General features: G+C 66.5%; 2 protein-coding genes across 6 annotated transcripts; one reads left to right on the top strand and one right to left on the bottom strand.

Moving 5' to 3' along the window:
* Positions 1-14: 14 nt before the first annotated feature.
* LMF2 (lipase maturation factor 2) lies at positions 15-11,380 on the bottom strand. 2 transcript variants are annotated; one of them, XM_063397187.1, is made up of 14 exons: positions 11,233-11,380; positions 10,287-10,540; positions 9,607-9,635; positions 8,799-8,995; positions 7,539-7,717; positions 6,626-6,764; positions 5,643-5,777; positions 5,431-5,536; positions 4,754-4,850; positions 4,466-4,648; positions 3,334-3,502; positions 2,698-2,821; positions 2,509-2,617; positions 15-954 (listed from the first exon to the last, which is right to left on the bottom strand). In XM_063397187.1, exons 1-14 carry the CDS (start codon positions 11,333-11,335, stop codon positions 616-618), a joined length of 2,163 nt encoding a protein of 720 aa, XP_063253257.1. In that variant the 5' UTR covers positions 11,336-11,380; the 3' UTR covers positions 15-615. The 2 variants fall into 2 exon arrangements, with proteins under 2 accessions (XP_063253257.1, XP_063253258.1); XM_063397188.1 differs by lacking the exon at positions 15-954 and adding an exon at positions 964-987.
* Positions 11,329-21,353, top strand: NCAPH2 (non-SMC condensin II complex subunit H2). 4 transcript variants are annotated; one of them, XM_063397192.1, is made up of 21 exons: positions 11,329-11,457; positions 12,760-12,974; positions 13,051-13,152; positions 13,821-13,876; positions 14,310-14,385; positions 14,555-14,626; positions 15,374-15,453; positions 16,128-16,270; positions 16,379-16,450; positions 16,948-17,042; positions 17,917-17,988; positions 18,083-18,149; positions 18,878-18,985; positions 19,186-19,239; positions 19,670-19,740; positions 19,843-19,903; positions 20,032-20,115; positions 20,235-20,278; positions 20,386-20,487; positions 20,951-21,100; positions 21,175-21,353. In XM_063397192.1, the coding sequence occupies exons 2-21, from the start codon at positions 12,867-12,869 to the stop codon at positions 21,322-21,324; spliced, it is 1,767 nt and encodes a 588-aa protein (XP_063253262.1). In that variant the 5' UTR covers positions 11,329-11,457; positions 12,760-12,866; the 3' UTR covers positions 21,325-21,353. The 4 variants fall into 4 exon arrangements, with proteins under 4 accessions (XP_063253262.1, XP_063253259.1, XP_063253263.1 ...); XM_063397189.1 differs by having other exon boundaries at positions 16,376-16,450; XM_063397191.1 differs by lacking the exon at positions 11,329-11,457 and adding an exon at positions 12,274-12,315 and having other exon boundaries at positions 16,376-16,450.
* Positions 21,354-21,746: the final 393 nt, after the last annotated feature.

Genomic DNA, 21,746 nt, shown 5'->3' with positions numbered 1-21,746 from the left:
CCCAGGAGAGCTGCTGGAATGTCAAAGGCTTTAATTAGAAAATTATAGGAAACCTCTGGGCTCGGGAGAACCGTGGGATGGGACCCCAAAGTGACCTGAGGGCTGGGCAGGGTAACCGCAGGGCTGGCACTGCCCAAACTGCTCCAGCCCGTGGGCACAGAGCCCCCACCCGCTCTGAGCCCCTGACCTGTGCTGAGCCCCCCGTGTGGGGCCGGGAGGGGGGTCCGGGGGTCCCTGGGCATTGGGGCACAGTCCCCTGGCAGCGGGGCCAGGGCCCCAAGGGGTTCCTGGGCAGTGGGGCAGGGTCCCCAAAGGGTCCCCAGACACCAGGAAGGGGTCCCCAGACACTGGGACACATCCCCAGGCAGCCCCCGAACCCTGGGGAGGGGTCCCCAGGTAGCAGAGAGGGGTCCCCAGCAGTCCCTGGACACTGGGGAGGGGTCCCCAAGGGCTCCCCGGGCAGTGGGCAGTGTCCCCAAGGCCCGTGTAGTGTCCCCACCCCCCGTGCTGAAGGCACTGGCACACGGGGCCCCCCCGGGCTGGGGTCCCACAAGCGCTGCCCCCCACCCGGGGGCTCCCTCACTGCCCCCCGTTTTGGGGTGGGGGCTGCGGGGGCTACTTCTTCCTCTTGTTGGCGTGCCGGCCCTCGGGCCGCGCCCCGTCTGTGCCCCGTGTGCCCTCGGTGCCCCGTGTCCCCTCGGCGCCCCGCGTCCCCTCGGTGCCCCGGGTGCCGTTGCGCTCTCCCCGCTCCCGCGGCGCTTTGTGCCGGCCGGGGCCCGGTGCCGGTGCCCCCCGCGCCCTCCGTGCCAGCGCCGGCAGCAGCGCCGCGGTGGCGGCCCCCAGGTAGAGCGCCCAGAGCACGGCGGGGCCCGGGAAGGGCCGGCACAGGCGGCGCAGCCACGACAGCAGGCGCGGCAGGGCAGCGGCAGGGCGGGCCCGCGGCGCGGGAGGGTCCTGCGGGGACAGCGGGGAACGGGACCGGGGTCAGTGGGGGGAACGGGACTGGGATCAGGGAGGGGAATGGGATTGGGGTGTGGGAATGGGGTCAGTGGGGGGAACGGGACTGGGGTCAGGGAGGGGAACGGGATTGGGGTGTGGGAATGGGGTCAGTGGGGGGAATGGGATTGGGGTGTGGGAATGGGGTCAGGGAGAGGTACAGGACTGGGGTTTAAGGAAAAGGGTCAGCAAGGGCAATGGGATTGGGGTGTGGGAAAAGGGTCAGGGAGGGGTACAGGACTGGGGTTTAAGGAAAAGGGTCAGGGAAGGGAATGGGATTGGGGTGGAGGGTAAAGGGTCAGGGAGGGCAATGGGATTGGGATGTGGGAATGGGGTCAGGGAGGGGAACGGGATTGGGGTGTGGGAACGGGATTGGGGTGTGGGAATGGGGTCAGGGAGAGGTACAGGACTGGGGTTTAAGGAAAAGGATCAGGGAAGGGAATGGGATTGGGGCAGAGGGAAAAGGGTCAGGGAGAGGAATGGGACTGGGGTGTGGGAATGGGGTCAGGGAGGGGAATTGGATTGAGGTTTAGGGAAAAGGGTCAAGGAGGGGAACAGGATTGGGGCTGAGGGAAAAAGGTCAGGGACGGGAGTGGGGTTGGGGTGTGGGAAAAGGGTCAGGGAGGGGTACAGGACTGGAGTTTAAGGAAAAGGATCAGGGAGGGGAATGGGACTGGGGCTGAGGGAATGGGTCAGGGACAGGAATCGGATTGGGGCTGAAGGAAAAAGGTCAGCCAGGGAAATGGGACTGGGGCTGAGGGAAAAGGGTCAAGGAGGGGAACGGGATTGGGGTGTGGGAACGGGGTCAGGGAGGGGAACGGGATTGGGGTTTAAGGAAAACGATCAGGGAGAGGAATGGGATTGGGGTGGAGGGAAAAGGGTCAGGGAGGGCAATGGGATTGGGATGTGGGAATGGGGTCAGGGAGGGGAATGGGATTGGGGCTGAGGGAAAAGGGTCAGGGGACATGGAGAGGGAGGGAAGAGGGCCAGAGGTAAGGGAAGGGAGGATCAGGGGTCAATAAAGGGGACAGGGTGAGGGAAGAGTCAGGGGGCTAAGAAGGGGGCTCAGGGAGGGGGAGTTGGGGCCACAAGAGGGGCTAAGGGGGCCGAGGGAGAGGGAGCAAAGGGGGTCAGGGTGAAGGAAGAGGGTCAGGGAGGGGGGCTGGGGGAGAAGGAAGGGGGCTCAAGGACAAGGGATCAAGGTGAAGAGGTGAAGGAAGAGGGGGTCAAGAGAAAAGGAATAGGATCAGGGAGGGAGCTGGGAAAAAGGGAAGGGGGATCAGGATCACGGCACAGGGTCAGGGCTGGGGAAGGGTGGGAGTCAGGCCCAGGGAGGGTCTCGGGGCCCCAGGGAGGGGTCTCAAGCCCAGGGAGGGGTCTCGGGGCCCGGGGAGGGGTCTCGGGGCCCGGGGAGGGGTCTCGGGGCCCGGGGAGGGTCCTCGGGGCCCAGGGAGGGTCTCAGGGCCCGGGGAGGGTCTCGGGGCCCAGGGAGGGTCTCAGCCCCGTGCCCACCTTGAGGCCGTGCTGGCTGAGCAGGGTCTCCAGCCTGGGGTCTCCCAGGGACACGGCGGGGAAGAACTCCTGCACGTGCTGCCGCCGCCACCACGGCGCCGGGCCCGGGCTGGGGGCACAGCGGGCTCAGGTGACCCCGCAGCCCCCCCAGGCCGGGCTGGGGGGCTGCAGGGACCCCTCCTCGCTCACCTGCCCTCGCTGGGGGCCTCATTGGGGGCCGTGAACCAGTACTTGTAGAGCTGGGCCCGCAGGAAGGTGGGCGGGCGGCCGTGGAACGGGTACCGGGACTCATCGGTCTGCACCAGGCGGATCACTGCGGGCCACGGCGGGGTCAGGGCCCGGGGACAGCACAAACACAGCGGGGACAGCACAAGGACACCCGGGGACAGCCCAAACACAGCCATGGGGACAGCCCAAACACAGCCGGGGGACAGCCCAAACACAGCCGGGGGACAGCCCAAAGAAACCCATGGGGACAGCCCAAACACAGCCATGGGGACAGCCCAAACACAGCCATGGGGACAGCACAAGGACACCCGGGGACAGCCCAAACACAGCCGGGGGACAGCCCAGAGACACCCAGGGGGACAGCCCACACCCAACAGGGACACCCCAAACCCATCTAAGAACACCCCCAGGGCTGTGGGGACACCTCAAACCCATCCAGAGACACCCTCAGGACTATGGAAACACCCCAAACCCAACCAGGGACACTCCCAAACCCAACCAGGGACACCCCAGACCCACCCAGGGGACACCCCAGCCCCAGGGTGGCACCGATGCTGGGGCTCCCCCCCGCCCCGTCCCCCGTGTCCCCCCGCTGACCGTCGGGCTGTCCCTGCAGCAGGCGCAGCACCAGGGCGCTGAACCAGGGGCTGCCCTGGTGCGGCCCCAGCGCGGCGAACCACAGCTGCCAGTCCAGGCGGGGCTGGTGCGGGGCCACCACGGCCGGCGCCGCGCTCACGTTCCCGGGCTTGTACATGAACTCGATCTCCTGCGGGATTGGGAGCGGCTGGTGTGGCCACCGGGACCCCGGCATGGCCACCGGGACCCCGGCATGGCCACCGGGACCCTGCCACGGCCACCGGGACCTTGGTGCAGCCACCGGGACCCTGCACAGCCACCAGGACCCCGGCGTGGCCACCCAGACCTCGGGGGGCACAAACCCTGCCAAACTCCAGAGGGGACAGGTCTGGAAGGTCCCTTCCCACCCAAAATTTGGGATTCTGGGGCGGGACATCTCCAGAACCCAGTCCAACCAAGTGCCCAGAGTTACCTCCAGAACCTGATCCAGCCAAATGCCCGAGTGAGCTCAGCCCCAGGGAAACACCTTCCCACCCAAAATTTGGGGTTTCTGGTGCAGGACACCTCCAGAACCTGATCTAACCACATGCCCAGCCTCACCACCCAGCTGTGCCACTCCGTGCCCAGCCCAGCCTCACCGTCCAGCTGTGTCCAGCTGTGCCCATAGCTCAGTGCCCACTCCGTGCCCAGCCCAGCCTCACCGTCCAGCTGTGTCCAGCTGTGCCCATAGCTCAGTGCCCACTCCGTGCCCAGCCCAGCCTCACTGTCCAGCTGTGCCCATGGCTCAGTGCCCATTCTGTGCCCATTGCTGTGTCCAGCTGTGCCCATGGCTCAGTGCCCACTCCCACACCCAGCCCAGGCTCTCCACCCAGCTGTGCCACTCCGTGCCCAGCCCAGGCTCACCGTCCAGCTGTGCCCATTGTTGTGTCCAGCTGTGCCCATGGCTCAGTGCCCATTCTGTGCCCATTGCTGTGTCCAGCTGTGCCCATAGCTCAGTGCCCACTCCGTGCCCAGCCCAGCCTCACCGTCCAGCTGTGCCCATGGCTCAGTGCTCACTCCGTGCCCAGCCCAGCCTCACTGTCCAGCTGTGCCCATTGTTGTGTCCAGCTGTGCCCATAGCTCAGTGCCCACCCCGTGCCCATCCCAGGCTCACCGTCCAGCGGTGCCCGTCGTAGCTGCCCTCCAGGATGACCTCTGGCCGGCCGCCCACGCCGGTCATCCTGCGGAAGAGCCCGTACGAGTTCACCACCTGGTAGCGCTCCACGGCCCCGAACATGCGCTGGATGCCCGGCCACAGCTTGGCATGGGACTCGTGCTCGATGTGCGTGAAGGGCACCTGCGGGCAGGGGGCTCTGTCACGGCCCGGGGGGGTCTGGGGGTCCCTGAGGGGCTCTGGGGGTCCCCGAGGGGCTCCGGGGGTCCCCAGGACCCCGTGCCTCACCAGGCTGACAGCAAACAGGCTCACGGTGGCCGTGGCCATGATGGCCCACTGCAGGGTGGCCCAGAGCTTCCAGAAGCATCCCCGGACGCAGGCGCAGCTGGGGGGCACAAAGGGGGTGTTGGGGGGGGCAAAGAGGCTCAGCCCCCCCGGTTTGGGGGTGTCCAGGTGTGGGGAGGGGTTAAAACCCCCCCACGCTGTGTCTGACTGCTCCAATCCCAGCGGGGTCAGCCCCTCCCAGCTCCCAGTGTGGCACCCCTGTGCCCCCCACACCCCTGGGGTCACCCCTGTGTCCCTGTCACCCCTGGGGTCACCCGTGTGCCCCCCATGCCCCTGGGGTCACCCCTGTGCCCCCCACGCCCCTGGGGTCACCTCAGTGTCCCTGTCACCCCTGGGGACACCACAGTGTCCCTGTCACCCCTGGGGACACCACAGTGTCCCTGACACCCCTGGGGTCACCCCTGTGCCCCCATGCCCCTGGGGTCACCCCAGTGTCCCTGTCACCCCTGGGGTCACCCCAGCGTCCCTGTCACCCCTGGGGTCATCCCGGTGTCCCTGTCACCCCTGGGGGCAACCCAGTACCCCCCACGTCCCTGGGGTCATCCCGGTGCCCCCCACGCCCCTGGGGTCACCCCAGTGTCCCTGTCACCCCTGGGGACACCCCGGTGCCCCTCACCCACCGGTACATGGCCACGAGGATCTCCCAGCTGAGGGACAGGAAGGCCACCCCCACCAGCGGCAGTGTCACCGTGCGCAGCCACGTGGTGAACTCGTGGTAGGTGAAGGCTGCAGGGAGGGACAGCGCCGGGCTCAGGAGGGGCTCAGGGGTCTCTGGGGGTCTCAGGGGTCTCTGGGGGGCTCAGGGGGGCTCAGGGCAGTGCCCCACACGCACCCACTCGGGAGTCCAGCAGCCTCCTGTCCCAGTCCAGGCGCAGGCCGAAGCAGCGCGCGGTCCCGTAGAGCAGCAGGCCGTAGGTGCTGAGCTCCAGCAGCCAGGCCAGCACCGAGCCCAGGCTGGGGGGCCACGCTGCGGAGGGAGGGGCTCAGAGCCTGCCTGGGACCCCCTCACAGCCCCGGGGGCACCCACGGGCACAGGGCCCTGCCCACGGTGCCACTGTCCCCTGCCCTGAAAGGACCCCCGCCCAAACCCAGGGATCACGGGGGTCCCACTGCTGCCAGGACTGCAGAGAAAGGGAATGAGGGGGCAGAGGAGCAGCAGGGACACACGGGGACACAGAATGCCCAGGGGTGGCAGCCCCTCGTGGGGTGACAGCAGCCCCAGGGAGGAGGGCCTCACACAGATCATTTATTCTCCCTTAATTCCCTGATTCCAAAGGTAAAAGAAATCCTCCTCCTCCTCCTTCCCTCACATGCAGCTCTGAGTCACTGGAGCTCCAGCCCCAACACCAGGGAGGATTCAGGGAATCTGGAATGGTTTGGGACAGAAGGGACCCCAGAGCCCCTGCAGTGCCACCCCTGCCATGGCAGGGACACCTCCCACTGCCCCAGGCTGCTCCAGCCCCAGGGTCCAGCCTGGCCCTGGGCACTGCCAGGGATGCAGGGGCAGCCACAGCTGCTCTGGCAATTCCATTCCAGGCAGCAATTCCTGCCCAAGATCCCATCCAGCCCTGCCCTCTGGCAGTGGGAGCCATTCCCTGTGTGCTGTCCCTCTGTCCCTTGTCCCCAGCCCCTCTGCAGCCCCAGGCCAGGCTGGATGGGGTTGGGACACTCCATGGGGGCTGCAATGGGATGGGATTTCAGGCCCCATCGACCCCAACCATTCCCCTGGGTCCCCACGGGCACAGTCCCCCCCTGGGCTGGCTGTGTGCCCCCCACACCTGCAGCAGCCCCCCAGGGTGGGCTCGGGGGTCTCACCGGGGCCGTGGCGCCTGCGGGGCCGGCCCAGCCAGCGCCCCACGTGCTCCTGGTCCAGCAGGGAGAAGGCCAGCACGATGGTCAGCGCGTTGAAGAAGTTGTAGTTGCCCGTGAGGATGATGAGGACCTGCAGCAGGACCTGGGGGGACACGGGGGGTGTCACGGGGGGTGTCACCACTGTGGCCACCTCACCCACCAGTGCCCGCAGCCAGGAGCCACCCCCAGCCCTGGGGGGACCCCGTGGGGACACCCCCAAGAACAAAGGGGGGCACGAGGGGGCCCAGAGAGGGTCACGGGGCTGGGGACAGGTGACACAGGAGGACATGGGATGTCCCAGTGCACACAGAGCGAGGAGTCCAGCCCTGTGAAACTCCCATGGGAACGCCCTGGCACAGTGGGGGGCACAAAGGGATCCTGGGGGTCATAGGGAACACAGGACATGGGACACCCAGCACCTGCAGCCCCCAGAGTGAGGAGCCCACCCCAGCCGTGTGAAACCCCCCATGGGAACCCCCTGGCACAACGGGGGGCACAAAGGGATCCAGGGGGTCTCAGGGAACACAGGACACGCAGCACCCATGGCCCCCCAGCCCTGTGAAACCCCCCATGGGAACCCCCCGGCACAATGGGGGGCACAAAGGGACTGTGGGGTCACAGGGAACACAGGACATGGGACACCCAGCACCTACAGCCCACCCCAGCCCCGTGAAACCCCCCATAGGAGCTCCCCTGGCACAATGGGGGGCACAAAGGGATGACCCAGGGGGTCTCAGGAAACACAGGACACGCAGCACCCATGGCCCCCCAGCCCTGTGAAACCCCCCTGACACAATGGGGAGCACAAAGGGATGACCCAGGGGGTCTCAGGGAACACAGGACACCCACACCCGCAGCCCCCCAGCCCCGTGCCCACCTGGCAGTAGAAGGCGAAGAGGCGCAGGCGGCGCAGGGGCGCGAAGAAGAGCACGGGCACGGCCACCTCGATGACGTAGGTGGCCACCACGCTGAGCTTGTGCAGCCACACGGGCAGCTGGTGCGCCAGCCACGCGCCCGGCGTGGGGATGCACTGGCTCTCGTAGTGGTACGTCAGCGCTGGGGGCACCCGGAGGGGTCTGACACCGTGCCAAAGACCCACCCAAAAAACCCAGCTCCAAAGAGCCCAGCCCCAAAAGAGCCCGGCCCCAAAAGAGCCCGGCCCCAAAGAGCCCGGCCCCAAAAGAGCCCGGCCCCAAAAGAGCCCGGCCCCAAAAGAGCCCAGCCCCAAAAGAGCCCAGCCCCAAAAGAGCCCAGCCCCAAAAGAGCCCAGCCCCAAAAGAGCCCAGCCCCTAAAGAGCCCAGCCCCTAAAGAGCCCAGCCCCTAAAGAGCCCAGCCCCTAAAGAGCCCAGCCCCTAAAGAGCCCAGCCCCTAAAGAGCCCAGCCCCTAAAGAGCCCAGCCCCAAAAGAGCCCAGCCCAAAAGGGCCAGCCCAAAGAACCCAGCCCAAAGAACCCAACCCCAAAAGCGCCAGCCCCAAAAACCCCAGCCCCAAAAGAGCCCAGCCCCTAAAGAGCCCAGCCCCTAAAGAGCCCAGCCCAAAGAACCCAGCCCAAGGACCCAACCCCAAAAGCGCCAGCCCCAAAAGAGCCCAGCCCAAAAGGGCCAGCCCAAAGAACCCAGCCCAAAGAACCCAGCCCAAAGAACCCAGCCCAAGGACCCAACCCCAAAAGAGCCCAGCCCCAAAAGAGCCCAGCCCCAAAAGAGCCCAGCCCCAAAAGAGCCCAGCCCCAAAAGAGCCCAGCCCCAAAGCAGAGACCCCCACCCCCAAAGACCCCCGCCCAAGCCCGGGCTAATGCTGGCTCTGTGAGCCCCCACCAGGTGGGGCAGTGGTTGGAGAACTTCATGACCCTGAAAATTGGAGGACTCCCCCCAAAACCTGAGCCCCCAGAGCCATCCTCACCTGGGAGCCCCCCTCCCCTGTGAGCCCCCAGAGTCCCCCTCACCTGTGAGCCCCCCTCCCCTGTGAGCCCCCAGAGTCCCCCTCACCTGTGAGCCCCCCTCACCTGTGAGCCCCCAGAGTCCCCCTCACCTGTGAGCCCCTGTGAGCCCCCCTCCCCTGTGAGCCCCCCAAAGCCCCCCTCCCCTGTGAGCCCCCCAGAGCCCCCCTCCCCTGTGAGCCCCCCAGAGTCCCCCTCACCTGTGAGCCCCCACCAGGTGGGGCAGCGGCTGGTGAGCTTCACCACGCCCGAGGCGAACATGAGGCGGAAGAGGAGCCAGCGCACGGCCCAGAAGGTGACGGCGTCGTGGGGCCGCCAGCCCGGGGACCCCCGGCGCAGCAGGCGCAGCGGGGCCACCAGCACGGCCAGGAACCCCGCCTCCAGCAGCAGGCTGTCCCTGGGGGGGGACACGGCTGGGACCCTCCCTGTGCCGCACGCGGGGCTGGGGACACGGCCGGACCCCGCAGGCGGGGCTGGGGACACGGCCGGACCCCGCAGGCGGGGTTGGGGACCCCATCCTGCTGAGCCCCCCCCTGTCCAGACGTGCTCTGGCCCCCAGAGCCCCCCACCCTGATGTGCCCCAGCCCCCAAAGTCCTCCACACCCCCTGTCTGTGTCCCCAGAGCCCCCAGTGCCACCCACCCTGGTCTCTAAAGCCTCCAACCCCACTGTGCCCCCACCCCAGTCCCCAGAGCCCCCCACTCCCCACCCTCTGGTCCCCAGAGGTCCCCACCCCCCTGTGTCCCCTGTCCTGGTCCCCAGAGTCCCTCATGGCCCCCACCCCACTGTGACCTCTGTCCCAGACCCCACAGCCCCCCATGTCCCCTATCCCAGGCACCAGAGCCCCCCACCCCACTGAGCCCCCCTGTCACACCCCCCAGAACCCTCTGTGCCCCCCACCCTGGTCCCCAGAGCCCCCCACCCCACTGAAGACCCTCCCCCGGGGGCCCAGGATGGCTCCCCCCAGCCCCGAGCCCCCCAAAAGCCCCGAGCCCGGGGTGCCACTCACCACTGGAAGTACAGGAACACCTGCCCCACCTGTGGAGAGGGAGTGGGGTGGGGGCTCAGCCGGGGGTCTGACACCCCCAGACCCTTCCCCAGGAGCAGAGGGGTGGGCACAGACCCCCGGGGCACCCCTGGCATGGGAGTGTGGGCCAAAGGCAAGGAGCAGTGGGAGGTGACAGGCAGCCCTGGGAGGTGACAGCCTCCCACGGGTCATTTACTGCTCTGTTATTCCCCAATTTCAGAGCAACTGAAACCTCCTGCCCCTGCCTGGTTCTGACTCACTGGAACCCCAGCCCCAACACCAGGGAGGATTCAGGGAATTCGGGAATGGTTTTGGGTGGGAGGGGACCCCCGAGCCCCTGCAGTGCCACCCCTGCCATGGCAGGGACACCTCCCACTGCCCCAGGCTGCTCCAGCCCCAGGGTCCAGCCTGGCCTGGGCACTGCCAGGGATGCAGGGGCAGCCACAGCTGCTCTGGCAATTCCATTCCAGGCAGCAATTCCTGCCCAAGATCCCATCCAGCCCTGCCCTCTGGCAGTGGGAGCCATTCCCTGTGTGCTGTCCCTCTGTCCCTTGTCCCCAGCCCCTCTGCAGCCCCAGGCCAGGCAGGATGGCGTTGCAGCGCCCTGGGGCAGTGCCAGGTGGTCCCTCCCGGGTCCCCGCTGTCCCCTGCTGTCCCCGCACCTGGTACAGCGACAGGTAGAGGACCCTGAGCAGGGCAAACACCAGGCAGTCCCTCAGGGCGTCGCAGAGCAGCGCTCCCAGGGCGGCCACGATGCCCAGCAGGCACAGCAGCTCCATGCCCTGCTCCGTGTCCAGCCCCAGGCGCGGGCTCAGCCACAGCAGCGTGGGCGAGTCCCGCAGCTGCTCCCACAGCCCCTTCCCGCCGAGCCGCAGCACCCGGCGCGCCGGCAGGATCCCCTCCCGCCCGTACAGCCCTGCACGGAACGGCACCGGCATGCGGCACTCCCGGGTAAAACACAAACACTGCCCGGGATAAAACACAAACACACCCCGTGCCCCCGGGATAAAACACAAACACCCCCCGTGCTCCCGGGATAAAACACACCCCGCACCCGGGGAAACCCTCCCCGGGGAGCCGGGGCTGCTGCGGGGACAAGCCCGGGGCACCGGGAACGGGACCCGGGAATGGGACCCGGGCTGTCCCCGCCTCCACCCCGCTGGGAAGAGCCCAGGTGCGACCCAGGAGCGGCCCGAGCCACGTGGAAGGGGCCCCACTCCCGGTTCCATCCCGGTTCTCCTGAATCTCTCCCGGCCCTGTCCCGGTTCCCCTGGCCCCACTCCCGCGGCTATCCCGGTTCTCCCGGCCCTGTCCCGGTTCCCCCAGTCCCACTCCCGGTCCTATCCCGGTTTCCAGGGCCCCACTCCCAGCCCAGTCCCGCTTCTCCCGGCCCCACTCCCGCCTCTCTCCGAGTTTCCCTGTCTCTCTTCCAGTCCCAGTCCCGGTCCTATCCCGCCCCCCCCGGCCCCACTCCCGGCCCAGTCCCGGTTCCCCCGGCCCCGTCCCGGTTCCCCCGGCCCCGTCCCGGTCCCCCCGGCCCCACTCCCGGCTCTATCCCGCCCCCCCAGGCTCCCTGCCGGCCCCGTGGCGGCAGTCCCGCCGCGGTACCGGGGATCTGCACGTAGAGGGAGCCGAAGGCGGCGATGTAGACCGCGGCCAGCCCGGCCAGGAACAGCGCCCGCGGCCGCGCCGCCTCCCCCATGGCGGCCATGGCGGCCCCGCCGCGCGCGGCGCTGACGTCACAGCGCCGTGACGCCACCGGCGCGCGGAGCGCGGCACGGAGCGCGGGAAGGACAAAAATGGCGGCGGCGACCGCGGGATGAGGAGGGATCGGTGAGGGGAGGGAGCGGGACCGGGACCGGGGGATGAGGAGGGATCGGTGAGGGGCGGGATCGGGACCGGGGGGTGAGGAGGGATCGGTGAGGGGCGGGACAGGGACCGGGACCGGGGGATGAGGAGGGATCGGTGAGGGGCGGGACCGGGACCGGGGGATGAGGAGGGATCGGTGAGGGGAGGGAGCGGGACCGGGACCGGGGGATGAGGAGGGATCGGTGAGGGGCGGGATCGGGACCGGGGGATGAGGAGGGATCGGTGAGGGGAGGGATCGGGACCGGGGGATGAGGAGGGATCGGTGAGGGGAGGGAGCGGGACCGGGGGATGAGGAGGGATCGGTGAGGGGAGGGATCGGGACCGGGGGATGAGGAGGGATCGGTGAGGGGAGGGAGCGGGACCGGGGGATGAGGAGGGATCGGTGAGGGGAGGGATCGGGACCGGGGGATGAGGAGGGATCGGTGAGGGGAGGGAGCGGGACCGGGGGATGAGGAGGGATCGGTGAGGGGAGGGAGCGGGACCGCGGGATGAGGAAGGATCGGTGAGGGGAGGGATCGGGACCGGGGGATGAGGAGGGATCGGTGAGGGGAGGGAGCGGGACCGGGGGATGAGGAGGGATCGGTGAGGGGAGGGAGCGGGACCGCGGGATGAGGAAGGATCGGTGAGGGGAGGGATCGGGACCGGGGGATGAGGAGGGATCGGTGAGGGGAGGGAGCGGGACCGGGGGATGAGGAGGGATCGGTGAGGGGAGGGAGCGGGACCGCGGGATGAGGAAGGATCGGTGAGGGGAGGGATCGGGACCGGGGGATGAGGAGGGATCGGTGAGGGGAGGGAGCGGGACCGGGGGATGAGGAGGGATCGGTGAGGGGAGGGAGCGGGATCGGGATCGCGATCGGGGTTTGGATGGGGATCGGGATCGCGGTCGGGACTTAGGCTGAGATCATTGTTGTGGTGGGAATTGGGGTCGGGATCGAGATCGGAACTGAAGCTGGGGTTGGGATCGGGATTGAGGTTGGGATCGGGACCGGGGAGGGGAATTGGGGTCGGGATAGGGGATGGGATCGGGGTAATGGTCAGGGTCGGGATTGGGCTCCAGACTGGGGTCGGGTTTGAGGTCGGGGTCAGGGTCAGGTTTGAGGTCGGGGTCAGGGTCAGGACTGAATTCGGGATCAGGATCGGGGTCAGGGTCAGGATCAGGAGCAGGCTGGGGACTGTGCTTGGGATCTGCGTGTCGAGAGGGGATTGCTGTCGGGATGGGGTCAGGGCCGCGATTTTCCAACCCAAACAATTCCTGTTCCCATCCAGCTGAGCCGTGATTCCTGCAGAGCCTCCTCCCGCCCTGCTCCCCCGGATCTCCGCTCCCTGTGGGATCCCCGTGCCCCCTCCAGGCCGGTTCTGGGGTCTCCCCCGCCATGGAAGAGGTGGACTCGCGCTTCCTGCACCTGCTGCAGCCCATCCGTGACCTCACCAAGAACTGGGAGGTGGACGTGGCCGCGCAGCTCGGGGAGTACCTGGAGGAGGTACGGGTCACCCCCAGCCCCGTGGGGCGCCCCCACACCCGCAGGGCTCAGCCCCTCTGCCCCTCTCCCCTCGCAGCTGGATCAGATCTGCATCTCCTTCGACAACGGCAAAACCACCATGAACTTCATGGAGGCGGCGCTGCTGATCCAGGGCTCCGCCTGCATCTACAGCAAGAAGGTGAGGGTGTGAGGGACCCCTGCCCCAGCCCAGCCCCCCTGAACCGCCCCGAGCCCCCAGGGTCACCCCAGAACCCCCTGCCCCAGCCCAGCCCCCCTGAGCCATCCCGAGTCCCCAGGGTCACCCCAGAGGCCCCCTGCCCCATCCCAGCCCCCCTGAGCCGCCCCGAGCCCCCAGGGTCACCCCCTGCCCCAGCCCAGCCCCCCTGAACCGCCCTGAGCCCCCAGGGTCACCCCAGAGCCCTCCTTGGCCTCAGTCCATCCATGGGAAGGAAGGGGGTTCAGTTCCTCCATCCTAAACTTCATCCCTTTGGCAGCCCTGGGGAAGAGCAGGAATTTTGCTGTTCCCCAGGCTTTTTCCTGAGAGTGAAATATAAAATCCTGGGATGTTGGCTGTTTTTGACCACAAACTCCTGGAATGGTTTGGGTTAGGGGTAGGTTTAAAGCCCCTCCAGTGCCACCCTGGGCAGGGACACCTTCCACTGTGCCAGGCTGCTCCGAGTTCCAGGGATTTCCCCAAGTCTCGCCTTGGAACAGCTGAAAAAAAGGGAAAAGAGCAACAAAACCTCATAGAGCTGCCCTCCATGATGGGAGTGGGGTATCCCTGGGGTGGAGGGTCTTTCCCAGGAGCTGCTCCTGCCTTTCCCAGCTCCAGGTGCTGTTTTCCAGGTGGAATACCTGTACATGCTGGTGTGCCAGACGCTGGACTGCATCTCCAACAAAAAGTGAGTGGGATTTTCCCTTCCCAGGGGGGGCTTTTCCCTTCCCTGGGGGGATTTTTCCCTTCCCAGAGGGGAATTTTCCCCTCCCAGAGGGGAGTTTGTCCTGCAGACTCCCTGCTCTGGGTCTGTCCTGCTGCTGCCCCACCCTGGGCCATCCCAGGCTCAGGAATGACACCGCAGGGATAACAAACAGAACCAGGGATGGTTTTCCCTCTGGTTGTGGGGATTTGGGAGCTCAGAGGAGCCCGAGGGAGCTTTTCCAAAAGGAGAATCGCTCTGGAACGTGCTGCCAGCTCTGTTGGGGTTTCACACTGAGATGAGCTAGAGGCAAACCCCCCCTGTTTTTTTGGGATTTTCCCACCTGGGGAGCCCCAGCAGGGCTGGAGGGGCCCTGTCCCCCCTTCCCCAGGGACCCTGAGCCCGTTTTTCCCCCCAGGAAGGAGAAGCTGCCCCCCTCCGTGGGCCCCGAGGGCCAGGATGCTGACGCCACCTTCACAGAGCACGAGGAGGAGGTGAGGGGAGCCCTGTGCCCTGCCTGGGGGTCCCTCTGCCCTGCCCAGGGGTCCCTGTGTGCCCCTGCCCTGCCCGGGGGTCCCTGTGCCCTGCCCGGGGGTCCCTGTGTGCCCCACCCGGGGATCCCTGTGTCCCCTGCGGGGGTGACACCCGCGGCTCTCCCGGCAGTTCCTGTCCCTGGATGACATCCCAGGAGCCAGCCAGGCCAGCGTGGACATGAGGAGTGACCAGCGGCCTGCTGTAAGGGCAACCAGAGTGTTTTGTGCCTCCTTTTATTTCTTCTTTTCCTCCTTTTATTCCTTTTTCTCCTCTTCTGTTTACCACTCATTTTCTTCCTTTTATTCCTCTATTTATTCCTTGTTCCTCCTTCTTACTTTCCTTTTTGCCTGTTTTTATTCCTTCCTTTCTTTTTTTATCTCTCCTTTTTTCCCTTTTTTCTCTTTTAATTCCTCTCTTCTTTCTTTTTTATCTCTCCTTTTTTCCCCTTTTCTCTTTTTATCCCTCCTTTTTTTTCTCTTTTTATCTTTTCTTTTCTCTCTCCTTTTTTCCCTTTTGTGCCTATTTTATACTTCCCTTTTTATCTCTTTTTTATCTCTTTTTTATCTCTTTTTTATCTCTTTTTTATCTCTTTTTATCTTTATTTCTTTTTTATCTCTTTTTCTTTTATCTGTCTTCTTATTCCTCCTTTTCTCCTTCTTTTTCTCCCTCCTTTCATCTCTTCTTCACTTTTTTTCTCTCTGTCTTATCCTTTTCTCCTTTTTCTCTCTCTTTCTCTCCCTCTTTGTCTCCCCCCTTTTCTCCCCCCTTTTCTCCCCCCTTTTCTCTCTCCTTTCCCCCCTTTTTCCTCATTTTCTCCCTTTCCCCCTCCTTTCCCACCTTTTCTCACCCGTTTTCCCGGGTGAATCCCGGGGCCACTCCGGCGGGGTGGTGGCCCTGGGGACAGTGGCACCTTTCCCAAGCTCTGTCCCCCTCGCTGTCCCTTCCCAGACCGTGAACATCGTTCCCCTCACCCCGATGTCCCTGGTGCCCCCAGAAGAGGGGGAGAAGAAGGAAAATCCCCTCCTGAGGTGCCACCCCTGGGAGTGTCCCCTGTCCCCTCCCTGGCCCTGATGGGATTGTCCCCTGTTCCCTCTCTGTCCCCTCTCTCTCCCAGGGTGAGATTGTCCCTGTCCCTGGGTGGGATTGTCCCCTGTCCCCATTCCTGTCCCTGGTGGGGTTGTCCCCTGTCCCTGGTGGGATTGTCCCTGTCCCCTCCCTGTTCCTGTCCCTGGTGGGATTGTCCCCTGTCCCCTCTCTGTCCCTGGTGGGATTGTCCCCTGTCCCTGGGTGGGATTGTCCCCTCCCTGTTCCTGGTGGGATTGTCCCTGTCCCCTCCCTGTCCCTGGTGGGATTGTCCCCTCCCTGTCCCTGGTGGGATTGTCCCCTGTCCCCTCACTGTCTCTGGGTGGGATTGTCCCTTGTCCCTTCCCTGTCCCTGGGTGGGATTGTCCCCTGTCCCCTCCCTGTTCTTGGTGGGGTTGTCCCCTGTCCCTGGTGGGATTGTCCCCTGTCCCCTCCCTGCTCCAGCCGGGATCCCTCAGGACAATCACACAATTCCTGCTGGGATCTGTCTGGGAGCAGGAAGATCCTGGGGATGTGTGGGGACATCCAGTCCAGTCCCGTGCTGCAGGGAGGGCAGGGGAGAGTCTGGGCCGGCCCAGGGGACGTTGGGGACATTGGGGACACTGTCCTGACCCCGCAGCCGGCGCGGGGAGGTCCTGGCCAGCCGCAGGGATTTCCGCATGAACACCTCCACGCCCCACGCCTGCGGCGCCTTCCTGCTGGAGCTGGCCGGGCTCTCCCCCACGCACCTGCCGCAGGAGCAGCTCCTGGGGACAGCCACAGGTACCGTGGGGCCCTGGGGGTCATTGTCCCTGTCCCTGTCCCCGCAGGGGGCTCACTGTCCCCGTCCCTGTCCCCACTGGGGGCTCACTGTCCCTGTCCCCGCAGCAGCAGCGGGACCCGTGGAGTGCCCGAGCCCTGGCGTGGCCCCGGTGCAGGCGCTGAGCTTCTCGCAGGAGGCAGGTGAGGGTGGCACTGCCAGGTGTGCCCAGGTGTGCCCAGGTGTGCCCAGGTGTGCTGTGTCCCTGCAGGATGCTCTGCGGGAGAGCGAGGGGGGAACTCGTCCCTGGCAGGAGGGGACAGCCAGGATCGGGCTCTGTGCCCAGGAACAGGGACAGGAGGAGAGGGAACAGCCTCAGGCTGGGCCAGGGCAGGCCCAGGGGGGATTTTGGGGAGTTTCCTCCTGGCACAGGGGTGGAGGGGTCCCTGGAGGGGTCTGACATCCCTGTGGATGTGGCACTCAGGGACACGGGCAGTGGTGGCCCTGGCAGTGCTGGGAATGCCTGGATTCGGGCTCTGAGGGATTTCCCAACCCAACCACCTCCACCATTCCCTGCTCCTGCCCTCTGCTGCCCCTTGGCCCCTGCAGGAGAGGCTCCTGGGGGGATTCCTTGGCACACAGGGTGGGAGTGGAGGCTCCTGGAAGCTTCTCCAGCCTGTGCCCGTTCCCACCCCTCCAGATGCTGCAGGACCTGACGACGATGACATTCCCGGGGCCCTGGGGGATGACATGGAAGTGACTCCGGTCCCCAACGAACACATCGAGGCTCAGAGGGTCTGTGTGGGCAGTGCCTTGGGGGGCTGCCTGTGCTCCTTCCCTGGAGCCCCTCACTCCTTCCCTGGATCCCTGGAGCCCCTTGTTCCTTCCCTGGAGCCCCTTGTTCCTTCCCTGGAGCCCCTTGTTCCTTCCCTGGAGCCCCTCACTCCTTTCCCAGACCCCTGGGATCCCCCCACCCCTTCCCTGGGATCCCCCTACTCCTTCCCTGGGTCCCTGGAGCCCCTTGTTCCTTCCCTGGAGCCCCTCACTCCTTCCCTGGAGCCCCTCACTCCTTCCCTGGATCCCTGGAGCCCCTCACTCCTTCCCTGGATCCCTGGAGCCCCTTGTTCCTTCCCTGGAGCCCCTCACTCCTTTCCCAGACCCCTGGAGCCCCTCACTCCTTCCCTGGATCCCCCCACTCCTTCCCTGGAGCCCCCCACTCCTTCCCTGGAGCCCCTCACTCCTTTCCCAGACCCATGGGATCCCCCCACCCCTTCCCTGGGATCCCCCTACTCCTTCCCTGGGTCCCTGGAGCCCCTTGTTCCTTCCCTGGAGCCACTCACTCCTTCCCTGGGTCCCTGGAGCCCCTTGTTCCTTCCCTGGAGCCACTCACTCCTTCCCTGGATCCCTGGAGCCCCTTGTTCCTTCCCTGGAGCCCCTCACTCCTTTCCCAGACCCCTGGATCCCCCCACCCCTTCCCTGGATCCCCCCACCCCTTCCCTGGATCCCCCCACCCTTCCCTGGATCCCCCCACTCCTTCCCTGGAGCCCCTCACTCCTTTCCCAGACCCATGGGATCCCCCCACCCCTTCCCTGGATCCTCCCACCCCTTCCCTGGATCCCCCCACCCTTCCCTGCCCCCCAGTCCCTCACTGTCCCTCCCTGTCCCCCAGAGCACGCCCCGGGCCCGGGGGTACATCCTGCGGGAGAGACCCCCCAGCCAGGACCCCAAAGCCCACAGCAAGGTAAGGGGGGGCTGGAGCTGGGGGGATCCCAAATCCGGGCGGGTGGGACCCCCGGGATACCCCGGAGGCCCTGCCCATGCCCCCCCTGTGCCAGGAGGAGCCCAATGCGTGGCAGAGCCTCGACCCCTTTGGGGACTCCGAGGAGAAGCCCTTCAGGAAAGGTATTCTGGGGAAACTGGGAGCTCTGGGAGCAGGGACAGCATGGCCCGTGGTGGGTCATTCCTGGCTGTGTGTCACTCGGTGTCCCCAGCCCCCAGAGGGTCATTCCTGACCCCACAGAGGGTCATTCCTGGCCACATGTCACTCAGTGTCCCCTGCCCCACAGAGGGTCATTCCTGACCCCACAGAAGGTCATTCCCATCCCACAGAGGGTCATTCCTGGCCACGTGTCCCTCAGTGTCCCCTGTCCCCCAGAGGGTCATTCCTGCTGCCAAAGGGGGACATTCCCAGCTCATGGAGGGACATTCCCAGTCCCACAGATGGTCATTCTCAGTCCCATGTCCCCATCCCCATGGCACGTCCTTCCCAGCCCCACCTTGGGTCCTTCCCAGCCCCCCTGGACATCCTTGAGTGTCCCTGTCCCCATGCTGGGTCACTCCCAGCCCCCCTGGACACCCTCCAGTGTCCCTGTCCCACACTGGGTCACTCCGAGCCCCCCTCGCCATCCTTGAGTGTCCCTGTCCCCATGCTGGGTCACTCCCAGCCCCACTGGACATCCTCGAGTGTCCCTGTCCCCATGCTGGGTCATTCCTGTCCCCCCTGGACATCCTTGAGTGTCCCTGTCCCCACGCTGGGTCATTCCTGTCCCCCCGGCCATCCAGAGGGGTCCCCTCCCCTCCTGGGCCCCAGGCGGTGGCCGCGCTCCCGGTGTCACCCGTGTCCCCTGCAGGCAGGCCCTTCCTGGTGCCACACGGCCTGGAGGACACGGTTGGAGGCAAGAGGAAGAGGAGGGGCCCGAGGAAGCTCCAGGATTTCATGAGCTGGTTCTCTGCAGCCTGTGAGTGATTCCTGGGATGCTGTGGAATCCCAAAGGATTTAAAGCACAGGGACTGGACAGCCCTGCCCGTGTGGCACTTGGGGACACGGCCGGGGGGCCCTGGCAGTGCTGGGGGTGCTCCGTGGGCTTGGAGGGCTTTTTCAGCCCGGACAAATCCATGGAATTTCACCCAATGGTTATTCCTGACCTGCTCCCCACAGACAACAACGCCACAGAGGGACGGAAGAGCAGGAGGAGGGGCCCCACCTTCGCAGGTGAGGGGCACGGGCACCCCAAAACTGGGGACAGCAGGGTCCTGCATGGGGAGAGAGGAGAGAAGGGACACCCCAAAACTGGGGACAGCAGGGTCCTGCATGGGGAGAGAGGGACACCCCAAAACTGGGGACAGCAGGGTCCTGCATGGGGAGGGAGGAGAGAAGGGACACCCCAAAACTGGGGACAGCAGGGTCCTGCAGGGGGAGGGAGGAGAGAAGGGACACCCCAAAACTGGGGACAGCAGGGTCCTGCAGGGGGAGGGCATGGAGGGGAGGGACACCCCAAAACTGGGGGGAATGGACAGCAGCTCCTGCAGAGGGGAAGGGCACCCCAAAAGCAGGCAAGGGGAGCCTGGGAAGGGCTGGGGGGTGGTCTGTGCTTTGGGGGGCGCAGAGGGGCCACCCCAGATCCTGTTCCCAATCCCTGCAGACCTGGAGGTGCTGTACTGGCGGCAGTTCAAGGAGCGGCAGGCGGTGCACAGGAAGCTCCAGAGCCAGGGGGTGAGTGGGGTGGGGGCTAAACTGGGGGGCCGGGGGGCTCCAGCACCCCCTTCCCACGCTCTGGGGGTGCTCGGGGGGGCTCAGGGCTGTTCCTCCCCCCAGGAGCCGCTGTGGGAGCCGGAGCAGGAGCAGGAGCGTGGGGCTGACAACGAGGAAGGGGCAGGTGCTGGAACCCAAAATCCCAACTCCCCCTGCCTGGGGAGCCTCTCTTCCCCTCCCCAGGGCCGGGGAGGTCCCAGGGGACACTGGGGGCGTCCCAGGGGACACTGAGGGGTGTCCCCATCCCTGCAGATGATGATTTTGTGGAGCACGAGGACGTGGAGCAGGAGGACGTGGAGCCTGAGGCGCCAGAGGAGCTGGGGGAAGGATCCCTGGGTGAGCTGCTGACCCCTCCTCCCGAATTCCCCATCCCATCCATCCCTGAGGGTCCCCTGTCCCTGCCATGGGGTGCCTGGGTGCTGTCCCCCCACTCTGGTGACCCCCTGTTCCCACAGAGCCCCCTGAACCCAGGTACGAGGAGCTGGTGCGCAAGACCGTGGTAGGTGCCGGTGTGGGCATGCGGGGGTGACTTCAGGTGTCCCCCAGGGGTTTGGGGGTGTCCCCGGGGTGCCGGGGGTGTCCCCATTGCTGTCCCTGTGTCCCCAGGAGCTGTTCATGGCCAGCTCCCAGAAGTTCGCACAGGAGACGGAGCTGTCCCAGCGCATCCGGCTGTGGGAGGAGCGCATGGAGCCGCTGCTGCAGGAGCAGGCACGGACCGGGGGGCTGGGGTTACCCGGGGTGGGCTGGGACCCCCGGGGTGGGCTGGGACCCCCGGGGTGGGCTGGGACCCCTGGGGTGGCCTGGGACCCCCGGGGTGGGCAGGGGGCTGGCGGTGCCCTGGTCACCCCTGAGCCCCTCTGCCCCTCTCTGCTCACACCTGAACACCTGTATCCACCCCCCAAGCCCTCTGCCCTTCCTTGCCCACACCTGAGCACCCCGTGCCCACCCCAGTGTCACCCCCTGACTGTCCCTGTCCCCTCGGTGTCCCCAGGAGAGCCGTGCCCCGTTCAGTGTCCGCTCCTACGGGCTGGCACTGACCGGTGTCACCCCCTGACTGTCCCTGTCCCCTCGGTGTCCCCAGGAGAGCCGTGCCCCGTTCAGTGTCCGCTCCTACGGGCTGGCACTGACCGGTGTCACCCCCTGACTGTCCCTGTCCCCTCGGTGTCCCCAGGAGAGCCGTGCCCCGTTCAGTGTCCGTTCCTACGGGCTGGCACTCACCGAGCGCTGTGCCGAGCCGGGCCGCTGGCACTCCCTGGCCAGCCTGGTGGCCGGGCAGCCCCCGTTCGAGGTGTGCCGCTACCTGCTGGCCTCGCTGCAGCTGGTAAGGCCTTGGGGGGCTCCGGGGGGGTCTCTGGGTGTGCCAGGACCCCCCTGCAGCCCCCGTGCCCTCCCCAGGCCAACGACGCGGAGGTGGAGCTGGCGCAGGACACGGGGCTGGAGGCGGCGCTGGACACGGCGCGGCTGCGGCGGCTCTCGGCGCGCCCGGCACACGAGAGGTTCCAGAACTTTCAGCCGCCCTCGCAGAGCGAGCCCAGCCCCCAATAAACCCCCCCACTCTGCTAAGGAAAAGCCTCTTCCCCAGGGGATGGTGGGGGTCACTTGTGGGGAGGGGCCTGGGGGGCTGCAGGGGTGGGGGTCACTGCAGTCACCTGCACGGGGACCCCCCCACCCATGGGGAGGGGCCTGGGGGGGTACAGGGGCTGGGAGAGGCTGTGGGGGGTCCCTCTGCCCACCCACCCCTTGTCTCCCTTCCCTTGGGGAGGGGTCTGGGGGCTACAGGGGTGGGGAGGTGACTTCACTCACCTACAGAGCCCCCTGCCCCATGGCACACCCCGCTGGGGGCAGTGCGGTCTGGTGGGGGTCCCTCCACTCACCCACCTTCTGCCCCTCACAGGACTCACCTGGGGGTCCCTCCACCTGCCCAGCCGAAACCTCCCTCACCCCAGACTGTTCCTGGGGGCTGTCAG

The sequence above is a fragment of the Prinia subflava genome, chromosome 4, assembly GCF_021018805.1.
Source record: "Prinia subflava isolate CZ2003 ecotype Zambia chromosome 4, Cam_Psub_1.2, whole genome shotgun sequence".
In the NCBI taxonomy this organism is placed as follows: Eukaryota; Metazoa; Chordata; class Aves; order Passeriformes; family Cisticolidae; genus Prinia; species Prinia subflava.
This window is presented reverse-complemented; position numbering and strand designations above follow the sequence as displayed.